General features: G+C 36.8%; 1 protein-coding gene across 2 annotated transcripts in view; it reads right to left on the reverse strand.

Moving 5' to 3' along the window:
* Positions 1–15324, reverse strand: part of CUBN (cubilin) — a 290121-nt gene that overhangs the window by 41448 nt on the left and 233349 nt on the right. For both annotated transcript variants that reach the window (XM_074266686.1, XM_074266685.1), the window contains 3 exons: positions 11331–11531; positions 8828–8957; positions 5398–5615 (listed from right to left, as the gene is read on the reverse strand). In XM_074266686.1, coding sequence (XP_074122787.1) covers positions 5398–5615; positions 8828–8957; positions 11331–11531 — 549 coding nt within the window. The remainder of the gene's footprint in view (positions 1–5397; positions 5616–8827; positions 8958–11330; positions 11532–15324) is intronic.

Consider the following 15324-nt stretch of genomic DNA (forward strand, 5'->3'; position numbering starts at 1 on the left):
TAATCTCCCCTGGAAGGACTAGTGAAAGGAAGGCTGCTAATTGCCAGGGAAGCCTGGTCTACTTTGCCACAGCTGTAAAGGTTACAACATTTCTCCTGACATTAAATCCAAATTTCCCCTCTGCAACCTCTACCCATTGTTGCTGGTTCTGTCCCTTGCCCTTAAACCCTCCCCCCTTAAGATGAAACCCTCTTCCCTATGGCAGTTCTCCAAATAAATGAGCACAGACATCATATTCTTCATGAGTCTGCTCTTCTCCAGCCCTCATTCCTTTAACCAATCCTCATGGGACACAGACTGAGGTCTACACCATCCTGGATGCTCTCCAGCTTATGAAGGAGGCTATAACACTTAATACAATACTCCCACAGTGAGCTGATAAGGGCAGAGGACCGAAGCTTCTCCTTATTCATAGAAGCATCGTCTCTTTCCATGCAGCCCAAGAGGCCAGTGGTTTTTTAGGCTGCCACACCACACTGCTGACACATTAAAATGTGTTTCTGTTTAGTCATTTCTAATCATGCCTGACTCTTTGTGACCCCGTTTGGGGTTTTCTTGGCAAAGACATGGAGTAATTTGCATTTCCTCCTCCAGATCATTTTACAGATGAGGAAACTGAGGCAAACAGGATTATGTGACTGTCTGAGTTTGCCTTTGAAATCAAGGCTTCCTGACTGTAGCCCTGACATTCTATCCACTGTTCCACATAGCTGCCCCATGTTAAACTTGCAGTACATTAAACCTCCCCCCGCTCTTATTCATGAAGCTAATGTCTGTCTGTACCTCCCCTATTTTTATACACGTGAAGTTGACTAATTTCATTTAAAAATCTTTATCTAAATCTTTAAGAAAATCATTAAAGAAGTTAGAAGACCAAACACAGATCTATGGAGAAGTCCACTAGAGAACTCCTCCCAAAATTACAGTGAGTCCTTTATCATTAATTTTCTGTATCTGGCATTTCTACTACTTCTGAATTCACCCAGCAATTTTATCATTTGGGCCATAACTCTCAATATTTTAATAGCATGAGAAATTTTATCAGAACTTGTTAATTTATGTTATATATTGCTACATATTGATAAATACATATATAATATAAAAAGATATAAATATAATATTAAATGTATACACACACACACACACACACACACACACACACACACACACATATATATATATATATATATATATATATATATATATATATGGAGGAAGGGAGAGAGAGAGAGAGAGACTATATTTATAGTGTTCCCTTTATCTTTCAAACCCTCAGTGCTTTAGGAGACTCTAAATTGCAGTGAAGATGCTGGTCAGCATTGGAGGAAGTCGTCTCCTCACGAGGGAGTCCCTTATACAAAATTCCAAATCCAATCCAGATTCTTAATACTGAATATCATATCTTAAAAAGGAAAAATCTGTTGGCACATTTAATGCATATGGCTAAAACCAAAGCATGAAATGGCACAGAAAAGAATTCCTGTCTCTCACCTTTTTTTTCATATAAATGATTCACTCAAGTGAAATGATCCCTTTCTTTTTTCTCTTCCAGATCTAACTGGAAAACCCTGGAAACTAAAAGGTACCAGCTTTGCAGTCGGCCCTTGTCTTATCACAGGAGCTGAGCTGCTGACATATGAGGTAGCTTTTGGTCCCTTAAAGAAGGAAGCTTTAAATGGATGGCCTGGCAGTGAAAGGCTGTGAATCCTATTAGCCAAATCAGATTCCCTTAGCCAGACCCAGAGCTAAAAGACGAGATAAATCCTAGAAGTAAAACTAGACCTGATGTTTCACATACATAAAAAATTAGAAATCGGGTTGTGTCCAATTGAGTGGTAAATCATCTTAGCATTATTATAAGAGAAAGCTCTAAATAAGAGTTGGGTTTTTTATTGAGAAAAAAATGATGAGAAACAAAGAAGGTTAACACATTTTCGATGAACACTCAGAGGGAAACATTTCACACAATATACTTTTAAACCATGTCGGGGCTCCCTGCACCATTCAGTCAAGTGAAAAGAAGCTAAAAGTCGTGGCTGGGAGAGCTGGGGGAGCCCAGTGCTGGCAAGTCATGAAATTCCACTTCTCCTTCTCCTCCTCGGAGCCTTTGCTCTGACTGTGACCAATGGAAAACAGTAATTGACTGTAGCAGTCCAATGACTCAGCCTTCAACAATGTCTCTGGGAGGGCAAGATTTTTTTTCCTTTTTCTGAACAATCTCAGTAAAACCTGAGAATGTCTTCATGGTAACTCAGAAAATGACAAGTTAATGAAGCTGGGAAACTCAGGGGAACTTCTGAAGTATTGTGCAAACTGCCCAAGCTGGCAGAGGCTGCTCCAAACACTTCAGTAGCCATCTGAGCACCAGCCAGGAAAAAAGGAAATTAAGGAAAGTCCATGCCCATTGATTGATTTCAAAGGGATCCATCAATAAGCATTTGCTGAAGCAGATACCATGTGTTAGAGAGCTCAGCCTTGGAGAAACAAAGACAGACATGAGATCATTTCTGCCTTCCAGAAGTTTATGTTCTAATAGGAGAGAGCACATTTACAAAACGCACAATATCTGATAAATCAGAGTCGATTCTAGGGGCAGACACTAGCAGCTGGGGAAAGGGGGTGTCAAGAGAGGGGGTCTCAGAAAAGGGGGCACACAAGTCGAGTTTTGAAGGAAAATGAGAATTCTAATGCACAGAGACAAGGGAGCGAGTTCAGGAATGGGAGGCAGCCTGTGCAGAAGCATGGAGGTGGGAGATGAAATCGTGTGTGGGAAGAACAAAAGGAAAGGTCTTTTGGCTGAACAAGACATTGCTGGGAGAGGAATATATAACAGAACTGAACAGGGAGGTCAGAGTCAGGTTAGGAAGAGTTTTAATGTCACAGAGGAGTTTGTATTTGATGCTAAAAGGAATGAGAAGTCACAAGAGTGTATATTGAGTAGAAGAATGACATATTTGTGCTTTAGGAATCATTGGCTGTGTGGAGGATCGATCCAAGAGGGGAGACCAGATAAAGGTCTATTACCATTATCCAAGTGAGATGTGATCGTGATCTGGATCTGAACTAAGAGGGGAGGAAGAATGCTCTTTAAACAGCAGACTCCATGGGTCTATCTGTCTTGAGTCTCTCCATGCCTTAATTTACCTTCCCTATAATTGCTACAAACATGAAAAAGGACAGAAAATCTATAGACGTCCTCGCCACTCTCTCGCACCCCCATGGTTATCTGTGCAAGTCTGCAAGAGCTCAATTCTTCCTCCAGAGTTTGTTCTCAAAGGACTCTCCAAGTCAATCATCTCAGAACATGGTTGTTCTGTTTAGCCCAAGCTCAGACTTAAAGCAGACAATCATTAGACGTTTTCAGAGTCCAATTTATTGTCTTAATATAATGGCCAATACTCTGTAATTCTATCAGATTGATTGCAGAACTTCTTATCATAGCAAAGTCTTCTACCCTGTTAAAAAATCTTCCATGGTTTTAAAAGTTTATTGTGGGTCTTATAGAGATTCTGAATTATGCTACTTAGATGCTATGGTTTTTTACTTGCTATCTAAGACAGAAAAATTGGGAGAAGTATATACTAAGATATTCCCTTACATTGCACTCCAAAGTGGTACCTATAGTTTTGTACAACACTTACAAATAGGTAGAATAATTTGAGCAGTGCACTTATAAACCTATTTTGAAATTTTTAATGGAAAATGGATTCCTAGGGTCCTGAGATTGAATCCTGACAAATTGTAACTTCATGGGAAAGTTACCTTATGACCTCCCAACATCTTACTTATTTTCAGCAAAAACAAGGTCTTTTCTAGTGCTAATTCCTAGTGAAAATGCAGAAACATCAAAATTAAGGGCAATGGAAAGATGCATAAGTACAAATAATCCACTATATATATATATATATATGTGTGTGTGTGTGTGTGTGTATGCATACATAAATATATATATACATATATGTGTGTGTATATATATATATATATACATACATATATATATATATATATATTATCAACAATAACGTATCCAAGAAATCATGTAGGCATGCTCTGAAAATGATAGGCTCATCTTGAAGAGAGGGCAAAAGATAACAGAGGTGGGCCAGTTAGGCGGTTCAGTGCATAGGATACTGGTCTCAGAGTCAGGAGTACCTGAGTTCAAATCTCATCTCAAACATTTGCCAATTGTGTCACAGAAATAGGAGGAAGAAAAGAAAGAGGAAGAAGAGGAGGAAGAGAAGGAGGAAGAAAAGAAGGAAAAATGAGTAGAAGGAGATGGAGAAGGAGGAAGAGGGAAAAAAAGAAGAAAGAGAAGGAAGGTCAGTTTGAATAAGTTTCTAGCCCAACAGTTGAGATTCATGAAAAAACAGACACAGAAATCACTCAGAATGAAAATGCATGGAAGAGTTGTAATTGTTATGAAAGGAAGGTGGAAAGGTGTCTGCCTTTGCATCCCTGTTGGTACTATATGTTTTTCTCCTGGTTCTTCTCCCTTCACACAGTATCAATTCATATAAGTCTCTTCAGGTAAAAGTCTTTTGGTTTTTCTTTGCAACCCTAGCATTTAGAGCCTGGAACATAGTGATAAATGCTCATTGATTTATTCATCTGGGTTCTTCTGAAATTCTCCCTTTCATAATTTCTTATTGCTCCCCAAATTTAATTACATTTTGTTCCGGAGAAGGGAAGAATACCTCCTAGTACCAGCCACTGTGCTAAGGGTGGATTATGCACAAATCCAATGAATAATTGAAAAGAACCCATATGAATTTGCTACTACCACTTATCTTGTATGTATGTAGTTGTTTGCATGTCATCTCCCACATCAGAATGTGAGCTCCTTGACGGCAGAAGATTTTTTTTTTTACTTTGTGTCCTAAGTGTTTATCACAAAGTAGACACTTAATAAATACATCTTGCTGTTGCCTTCAGTGTAGCTTTGAATTGTACTTTCCTAAGTGTCCCAATAGATATGAATTGCATTCAATTCTTTTTTCAAAAACAAAGATCACAACATAACATTCTCATTCTACTTGATATTTTTTCACTTGAATTTTGTTTTCTTACTCATTTTCTTTTTTTTTTTATCTGATTTTTCTTGTGCAGCAAAAGAACTGTATAAATATGTTTCCATATATTGGATTTAACATATATTTTAACATGTATAACATATATTGGATTGCTTGCCATCTATGGGAGGGGATGAGGGGAAGGATGGGAAAATCTGAAACACAAGGTTATGTTTATATATAAGCTCAATGTTGAAAAATTATCCGTGCATATGTTTTGAAAATAAAAAGTTAAAAAAAAAACTTAAACAACAACAAAGAAAGATTGGCAGGTAGTCAATAAAAATAGATATGGCGAATGAGTATGGATGACAGATATCATACTTACCTAATGTCTCTCTGAAAGATAACGTCCAACCTTTTGCTGTTTCAGAGAAATCTGTCTTGAATACCAGAAACAAGCTATTGTTGGTACTTTTGATATTTGGTGGAAGCACTGACCCACAGAATGTGCCAAGAAGTGGAGCACTGATATTTGGGCCATCATATACGGCCAAGTAGTCTTTAGAACAGGAGGGCGAAATGGCCACATTAAAAGCATTAAACCTGTGGAAATGAAAGTTTTCACAGTGAGATTTGTAGCATAGATCCCACACAAGCCACACAAGCATGTACAGATTTTATGAAAGTAAGAATCAGGTAATAGATCTATGATCAGAAAATAAGATAGGATGGTCATGTAGCAAGAGTGCAGCTAGCTTTTGTGCTCCTCTTGTACTTATATAATGTCAGGAGCTCGAGAGGACCATCTTAAAGATGCTAGGTGGAAGCCCTGTCAAGGATGGACAAGAGATGACATGGACAGAAGACATCAAGTTTGAGAAGGTCACGATGGATTGTTATCTATACTTCTGTTATTTATTTTGGAAAAGATTTAATGTTTGGATTATTCTCTTTTTGACTTTTTTTTTACTGTACTTAGAAAGATTTGTCCACTTTCCCAAATGCTTGTGAAATGAAATGGTATGAGATGAAATTGAAGAAGTAGGTTGGAGTCAGATTGTGAAGAATATTGAATACCTGGATCAAGATTTTGAGCTTTGTTCTGTGGGCAGTTCTGAGCAATTAAAAATTTTTGAGTACAGGAGATCCATAATTTGTGAGAGGGAGTGGTGCATTAGGAAAATCCACTGTTTATAGATTTGAGTGGGAAGTAACTGGAGGTGAGTTTACAAGTAAGAGTTATTACAATAGTGCTCCTAATTCCAGGGTCAGGACTCTATCCACTGCACAATCTAGCTGCCCCAATTACAATAATCTAAGTAAAGACAGGTAAAAATCTGAATTATACTACTAGCTGTGTGACTCTGAGCAAGTTTCTTAAACCTGTTTGCCTCTGTTTTCTGTTCTGTCAAATAAATTAGAGAAGGAAGTGTAAAGCCATTGCAGTGTCTTTGCCAAGAAAATCCCAAGTGGTGTCACAGAGTCAGACCAGACTGAAACAATTGAACAAAAATAGGAATAATTAGGGAGAAGAAAGAACCTGAACTGTAATGGTTTTGGTCACAGAAAAGATGCATGAGATCCTGGCAAAAGAGAATTTAAAATAGACTTGGCAGCTAACTAGATGCAAAAGCTGTGTGATTGATGGGGGAAGAAAGGAGAGAGAGGAAGAGAGTGAGAGGGAAAGTGAGAGAAAGAGGGAAGGAGGGAAGGAGGAAAGGAGATGGGGAGGGAGGGAGAAAAAGAGAGAGGGGGAGGGAGGGAGGGAAAAAAAGAGAAAGGAAGGAAGGGAGGGAAGGAGAGAGAGGAGGGAGAGAAAAGGGAAGGGAGGGAGGAAAGGAAGGAAGGAGGGAGAGAGGAAGAAAGGAAGGAAGAGAAAGAAAAAGAAAGAGAGAGACAGAAAAAGATACACAGAGAAAGAGACAAAGACAGAGACAGAGAGGGAGAGAGAGGAGGGAGGGAGGGAGAGAAAGAGATACAGAGAGAAAGAGACAGAGGAGGACAAAGAGGGACAGAGAGAGAGGGAAAGAAAGAGAGAGAGAAAGAGAGAGAGAAAGAAAGAAAGAAAGAAAGAAAGAAAGAAAGAAAGAAAGAAAGAAAGAAAGAAAGAAAGAAAGAAAGAAAGAAAGAAAGAAGGAAGAAATTAAGAAAGAAAGAAAAAATTAAGAAAGAAAGAGAGAAGAGAGAGAAAGAGGTGAGGAGAGAAAAAAAGGGAGGGAGGGAGGGAGGGAGGAGAGAGAGAGAGAGAGAGAGAGAGAGAGAGAGAGAGAGAGAGAGAGAGAGAGAGAGAGAGAGAGAGAGAGAGAGAGAGAGAGAAAGGTGTCACTAAGTGCATCTGTCCTTCATTAGTACCTACAGGGAGCTGGTTTTGCTCCCTGTGGCCCCTTTTCCTTCATCCTTACCCAGGCCTTTGAGGAAGCCGCCTGCTTGGGCCTTGAGTACATCTGTTTTTCAATCTGCTCTAAATGGGGTGCACAAGAAATGCGCTTGAACACAATCAGATTTTTCTCAGATGTAAAGTCACATGTAGAAATCCGAGTGAGGTTTTGATCTAAGTAAATATAGTTTAGGCCAATGAATTACTGCAGGTGTGTGGATGTATGGGGCTGTCTATCTAGCCATTACTCCTTTTAAATGGCAGTCGCACAAAATCCTTTTGTGTGCAGTGAATTGCACCTACATTTAGAATATTCTACAAAATCCAAGATGGTGGGTGTTACAGTAGCTAGAGTAACATTGCCCTGGATAAACAAATGTATATAGCCTTCATTTGACATTTAAGGCCCTTCTTTTACTATTACCCTCTCTTTTCAGACTTATCTCTTTCTCTCTCACACAAAAACTACATTCCAGTTAAACTGGCTTATTCTGTGTAACACAAATACACGTTGTGCTCTGCTATCCTCATGCTTTTGTTCATACTGTTCCTTATGCCTAAAATATTTTTTCTTTTCTTCTTTCTCCTGCCATCCTTCAAAGCCCGATTTCAAGGGCTTTTTCTCTCTGAAGCACGATCCAGTGGGAAGAGCCTGGAATTTCAAGTTCGGCTCCATGACTTTGAACTAAATCCACAATCCTTCACTTGACCCTTCTCCCTAGCATCTGACCCGCTTCTTTCTTTCAAAGCTCTCCTATGCACTTACCGTGTTCTATCCCCTTGCTAATCATGTTCTAGCATCTCATCTCTTTACCAGAAAGGAAGCACCATGAGGAAAGGGAAGGGCTGTGTCTTACTAAATTTTGATCTCCACCAGTGTCTGACAGTGTTCCCTGGGTACTTAATGAATGATTGGTTAAGTGTATGAATCAATTATTGGTGAATCTTATCTTGCACTTTATGCATTTAGAAGAGCAGACCACTTGTGTGTGATCTTAATTCATGGCAAAATGCAAAGAAAAAAGGAAACTCCGAAGAATCATAAAGTTGATGGAAAATGCCTGATAAAGCAATAATTGAACAGGATCTTGAGTCATTAACAAATAATGCTTCACAAAGGCTCTTCATCTATCTCTGTTATGATTATTGAAGCAATTATAACAAGCTGCCTTTACAGAAATCACAAACGTTTTGAACTAGACAGACAGCTATTTTTCAGTCCTAATTAGTGTTCTCTGTGAGTCAACAATAAATACCCATTTCACAGCTTTAAAGATCTATTGCAAGATTTAGATAACACTTCATTTCATTCTTCAGAATAGCTAGGTCTCTTTTACCCCACTGTAATGTTGATGGGATTTCTTTTTCTTTTGTCAATAGAGGACCACATTAAAATACTAATCTTAAAATTATTTTCTTAAGGGATATATTTACATACTTGAGAGCTATCACTTTGCCATCTGTAACAGTGATGAGGTAGGAACACTCCAAATCATTGGGGTAGTTGGCTCGTGAATAGGCTGGGCTTTTAATGACGCCAATGGATGAGTTGAATACGCCACCACATGCTGTAACAGAGGAAAAGACAATTTATTTTCACTATATTAGAATAGAATTTTGGAGATAATATTGCATTTTTATTATTCCTTAAAGATAATTGCTGTTCTGAATATTTTAAGTCCTGAGACCAACTTCCCTGTATCTATCATTTTGATTGGAATTCTCCTCTTGACTTTTCATCCCAGTAGGAGAAGAAGTAGGAAGGGAGTAAATTCTCTTATTTTCCTCCCTAGGTCCTCTTCCTCACTCTCCATCGAAGGTCATCTACTATCCTCTAAAAAGTTCTTAAGCTTACTCCATCCTGGATTCTTCACATTGGACATACCCTCTAGCCCTTCAGCTGGTTGTCAGAATCTTCATTTAGGAATCTTCATTTATTTCCAGATTTCACTCCTGATTTTCCACAGATCTTTCTTTACAACACCCCCTTACTGTGTACCTTGTGCTCTCTTTAAGGTATTGTCTTCTCCCATTAAAACGTAACCTCCTCAAGCACAAGTGTTTCTTTCTGCTTGCATTTGTATTCCCAGTGCCTAGTGCAGTGCTTGATAGGAAGCACTAAATAAATGCTTCTTGACTTGGACTAGACTCTTAATAAATTGTAAACTCCTTTAAAGGTTTGTGTTTTATTTCCCTTGCATTATTCTTAGTACTTAATAAATGTTTGTTGAATGAATAAATATTTCATGGACATTATATATAGTAGGTGCTTTATAAAGATTTATAAATTGCATTATCCTGTAAATGCAAAAGTCTTCCTGGTGGTATGAATGAAGAACATGAAAAAATGGCGATTATAGCCATCTCAGCCCCAACATCAGTCTCAATATAAATTTAATAACACATCAGTGTGATATGTTTTGTTGAGCTCATGGAGAGCTAGCTGTATGTCTATGGCCTAGTGATTTCTATACCATGTATATTTCATTTTTTTTAGTACTGAATTATACAGTCTACAAGTTTTTGAGTACCTAAATAATTCTAGCACATACACACCCTTATCAGGGATCGGCAATCTTATGCAGACCCAAGCTGTCCCTTTAAATGGAGATCTTATAAAGGATGTAGAGTCTCATAAATAGTATCCTAGGAAAATGAGGGACAAAAACTAAGTAAAAGAGAAAGCAAGAGTTTAGCCAGCCAAAGCAGCCCTTACGCCAGGGCAGTCAAGAAAATCAATCCTTCTCTTTAACCCACAATAAAACCAGAGGAAGGAATGTTAATTACTCAAATCTTTTTTGTCTGGGCCAGCAGCCACACAAAGCCATTGCCATACTTCAAAAATGTCAGAAGTCACAACTCAGAGAGCAGGGGACGAGAATGAATTATGAAGGCTCTTGTTCATGCTAAATGACCATTTACATCCTTCACTGCTATTCTGTAGAGCTGATGGGTTCCGACGTGATTTATCTGAAAGGAAACTATTTAACTTCCACATTTGGCAATGGAGTTGGTCAAGAAAAGGAGGAAGACAATAAAGGAACATTTCTCAGGCTTATGTGATACTGGATTCACTGGAGTTCTGATAAAGGAGTGAACTTGTTCCCAGAAAAAAACAAAAACAAAACAAAAAAACAAAAACCAAGAAAGAGAAAACAAAAACAACAAGCCAATAATGATGCACCTAGTTCATTGAAAACAAAATATGATATTATTTATTTTGCAGTAATTCTAAATTAAGCAATCTAAATATCATATGCTTATTGACACTAGCAAAATCAGATAGAGAAGTGAGATATCTATCTGAATTGCCAAAGTTTAAAAGACAACTCTATCAGGCTATCCATATGACAAAAGGCCAAAAAAAGTGATTTTGGTCTGAATTTTCCAAATGAATACTCTCTCTTTCAATTAGTTAGAGTAAAATTGACCTAGGGTGTTTTTTTAAGATCTCAGTTTTGTAAAATTTTATTTCAGAAAGGAATATTTATTAATGGATTTCTTATACAGAATAACATATGCACAGAGCTGCTATTTTTTCCTCTTCTTCCTTTTCCTCTTACTCCTCCTTTTTTTCTTCCATTTCCTCTTCTTTCACTTCCTCCTCATCCCCTTCTACTTCTTCCTCTTCCTCCTCATCCCCTTCTACTTCCTCTTCTTCCTCCTCCTCCTCCTCCTCTTCTTCTTCTTCCTGGACCAATTTATTGGTACAGAGAGCTCCCTGCAAGTAAACTACCAGGCCTAATCATCCTTTAAGGAGATAATCTTTTAGAGAAAATATAGATAAGAAAATGTTTAACTAAGTTTTTATACTTAATGGTAATTTTTTTCTAAAATCCATGAACCCAAGCACAGTATTTGTTCTACCTAAAACAGAAAGAAAATGCCTCAATATAACTTGCTGTTTAAAAAAAATGAATGATATTATTATAGCTACTCACAAAGTATTGTGTACGTTGCCTTGAATCCAAAGTCTGTTTTACCATGGTCAGAGTAGAAATTGAGTAGCATCGGGCCAATGATGCTCATGCTTCCAGGAATTTCATTACCACAAAATGTAGCACTAGGTATGGAGTCTGCTTTATAACCTCGGATAATTTTTACTCCATCATTGATACACATTCCATTTATGGATGAAGGTTCTATTGAAAAGAAAAAAGAAGAGATAAGAAATACTTAGTTCGAGACACAGTAAAGATTAATACTAGTCAGCATGAAACCAAAATTGTGATGAAATTTAATAGAAATTGTTGTTGCTTTACAGACACTGACCATTGGGTCTCAGAGTATCCAGAGTATAAAAAGAAAAGAAACCCTGTGCATCATGTGTATTTTCATTTCACTAATGGTACAATTGATACCGAATAATCTTAAGTGCCAAATGGCTCGCTCTACAGCATGTCCTATGTAACTTTAATCATTGTGCAGGATACGTCAATAAGCCAATGGCCTACGATTTTTTTTTCCTTGTGGAGACTCCCTCTACTTACACAAATCATGACATGTCTATAATTTATACTCTTACAGAATTGTCTAAAATTAAGAATAGGTAGGTGAGCAGTTCATGGTCATACAGCTATTAAGCATCAAGGGAATATATAGACTCAGGTCATCATGACTCCCAATGAGCTTACATATCTCAACAATAAATGGGCTACAGGAAACTAATTTGATGCATGGTGCAATCTGAAAAGTGTATGCTGCCATCTCTTTGCACACTAAGCTAAACTCTGCTCCTTGCAGGTAACACTGAGTTTTAAGTACAGTAGTTACAGTCTTGTTTAAAATAATTGGGCTTGGGAATGAACCTATGATTTCATTGATACAGGAAATTTGAGGATGAAAAACTCCCTTCATATTATGTAGATAAGTAAACTTCAAGATCTTCCTAGAAGGCTTTTAAAAAAAGGAGAAAAACAGGGCCAAGAAACCTGAAAGGAAGAGGGGCACAAATGTCTCCTATTTTTCTTTGGTGACAGTGATGGGGAGTATAAATTAAGTGTATCTATGGACATCGACTTCTATTGAAGAGCCACCATCTATTTTCCTGACTGATTTATCGGTATTCATCCAGCTGTGTGGCACTCAATGAAGTTCAGATAGCCACAAAGTATTTCATACAGAATGTCAAGTTGCAGGAATAAGTCTCATGTCAGCTATCTATTTAATTTAAAATTAGAATACTGTTAAATTAATATTTTCTCAGAAAATTGAATTCATTTTCACTGCAAAATTTATAGAAATATTCCATTATCCTTACAAATAATGGGCTTTTAAAAGTCTATTATTGTCTTAACTGTGATGTTTATTATGTACTAGGAGAAAATAATTTTGGAAAGGAAAATCTCAATAAAATAATGTCCATCATGTTAGTAATGAATCTATTGCCCAAAGTAAGGATATCCTTACAAATAATGACCTTTTAAAGTCTGTTATTGTCCTAAGGGTGATGTTTATTATGTACTAGGACCAAATAATTCTGGAAAGAAAACCTTTCTAAAATTACATCTATCGTGTTAATAATGAATCTATTACCCCAAGTAAGGACTACTATTCAAGCAAGAGGGAACGATGAAAACATCAAATTTATTATAACATTTTAGCAATAGTACTCAACTTCAAATTTTGAAAATCTCTCCCTCCTCATCCCCACCTCCCAAATTCCCTGGCTTCCTTCAAGTCTCAGTTAAAATTTCAACTTCTCCCAAAAGGCTTTCTCAATCCTCCTTAATGATAATACTTGTTTCCAATTTATCCTGCTTAGGTCTCCTTTATACACAAATGTTTGGGTGCTGTCTTCCCCATCAGACCATGAGCTTTTAGAAAGCAGGAACTGTGTCATTTTTTGGTTTGGGTGTTTTGCCATTCTTTATATCTCTTAATATGGTGCCTAGTACATAATAGGTTCATAATAAACTCTTGTTGCCTTGATGTAAACCCAAAAGTCTTCTAAATTTGCAAGATTATGAATTAGCTTTTGTCATTTGATACTCATTAAATACTTACAAATATTAGGATTATTTCTCTCTAAACAATTAATGGGGAAAATGAAAAAATGGTCAAGTACCATGGTTTGACAAATCAAGCAGCATATTAGGATTTTTTTTTTGTAAGTCACCAAAAATTCCTTTGAAATGTGAAAGCTTAATAAAGGCTGTACTAAATGATCAAAAAGCATTAAGTCTAGAATTCTATTGTTCATTACTTCTAGGCCAGCCTTCAAAGGAGGATCCTCTTGGGACCAATATTCAGCTGATTTTTAGAGAGCAGATACAATCTGGCTTTGGACCCATGGTTGGAACCAGACAAAACTGGTAGAAACTGCTAAAAGTCATTGTCTATGGTTAGGCTTTAAAAGCCCAGATTCACCTTCATGTAAAATAAAGCTCTGGAATAGGACTTTTGCAGTGGACTGTATGGTCATGAAATCCTGCATATTTGAAAAGGAGAATTGAAGACTCCGCCAACCATTCGAGCCAGGCTGGGACAATAGATGAAACAAGATAGACTGTCATCAAAGATTAAAATAGATGAAAGCCTTTGAGGTATTTGAAATACTAGCAGTCTTTTTTTTTTAAACAAAAATGGGCATCCTTTCAAAGTTTATCAGTAAGAAAACAAAACAATTGAATGAAACCAGAATAATTAAAGATAATCTATATCCTCTTGAATATAACAAAAGCTATATAAATAAATTACCAAAACATAAAATATAATTAGATATACATATCTTTACAAAGACAAAAACACATCTTTGCCATTATCCTGAGAATATATTCCTAAAGGTATTATAATACTTCAACATATGTTGTGATTGATTCTAGACTCAATGACTTATAAATCAACTAATATTTTCATCCATATTTTCTATTAATTTGAAATACATTTCTCAAAACTTAATTCTTATTGCATGCTACTGCATAAGGTTCCATGCAATGTCATAAAATAGGAATGCTGCTCTATCATTTCCACTGTGAACTGCAAGAAAGATTAGTAATTCAGAAAATATAAAAGAAAAAAATCAGTTAGAGAGAAAAAATATTGCCATTGCAGAACTGAGCTTGGTGAGTACACAAACAATGGCCCCTAATTACCTAGCACCTGGAACATGGGAAACATGGGCTAACATAAGTAAGCAAGAAATTATACAAAAATAAATTGCCTCCATTTATTGCTTGGGAGATTTAAGTTTAAAAATTAATAAAAGCTATTTTAAAAGGCATATTGCCATAGAGGATAGGGCACTGGACTTGGAGTCAGCAAGACCTGTCTTAAAATCTTGTTTCAAGACATTCATTATCTGGGTGCTACTGAGCAAGTCCTTTAATCTCTTTGTATCTCCGCTTCCTCATCTGTGAAGTGAGGGCCCTTCTAACTCTAAATCTGTGATCTTATGATCTTATTGCCAAATCATATTCACAATATTATATTGCAAAATGAGTCTACTTGAAACAATTGAGAAAGCCAAGGGAAGAGATGCCAAGTAGTTGAGCAATACCATCTCAGGACTGGGTTGTTGGGGTGTTTTTTTTTTTGATAGTTTAAATGAAGTAAAAAAAAATAAAGTGACAAATGTTCCAGATGGTAAAACATAACTTTGCTGCATGTAGTAGATTGAAAAATGTAAATAGTAATGATGGAAAATCCCACGTCACCTTGGGGTATCTTTCTTGTAACACATAACATATATCAAACAAAACATATTCCATGACCAATAAAGTAAATTAAGAAAATAAGTAATACTTTCATTTTTAACCATCTTGTATTTCTTGTTTTCTTTCCAATAGACATTCTTCCTGGGTGATCTATCAGAGGACCAGGAAGAGATTCTGGAGCACAATAACATAGCCTCCTCCCTTTTTAAAATTCTCTTTTTTACTAAATGGTCTGGTATTAGCCTGAAATCATCTAATACCTTGGCTGAAATACTGCCCT

The sequence above is a fragment of the Sminthopsis crassicaudata genome, chromosome 5 (assembly GCF_048593235.1).
Source record: "Sminthopsis crassicaudata isolate SCR6 chromosome 5, ASM4859323v1, whole genome shotgun sequence".
In the NCBI taxonomy this organism is placed as follows: Eukaryota; Metazoa; Chordata; class Mammalia; order Dasyuromorphia; family Dasyuridae; genus Sminthopsis; species Sminthopsis crassicaudata.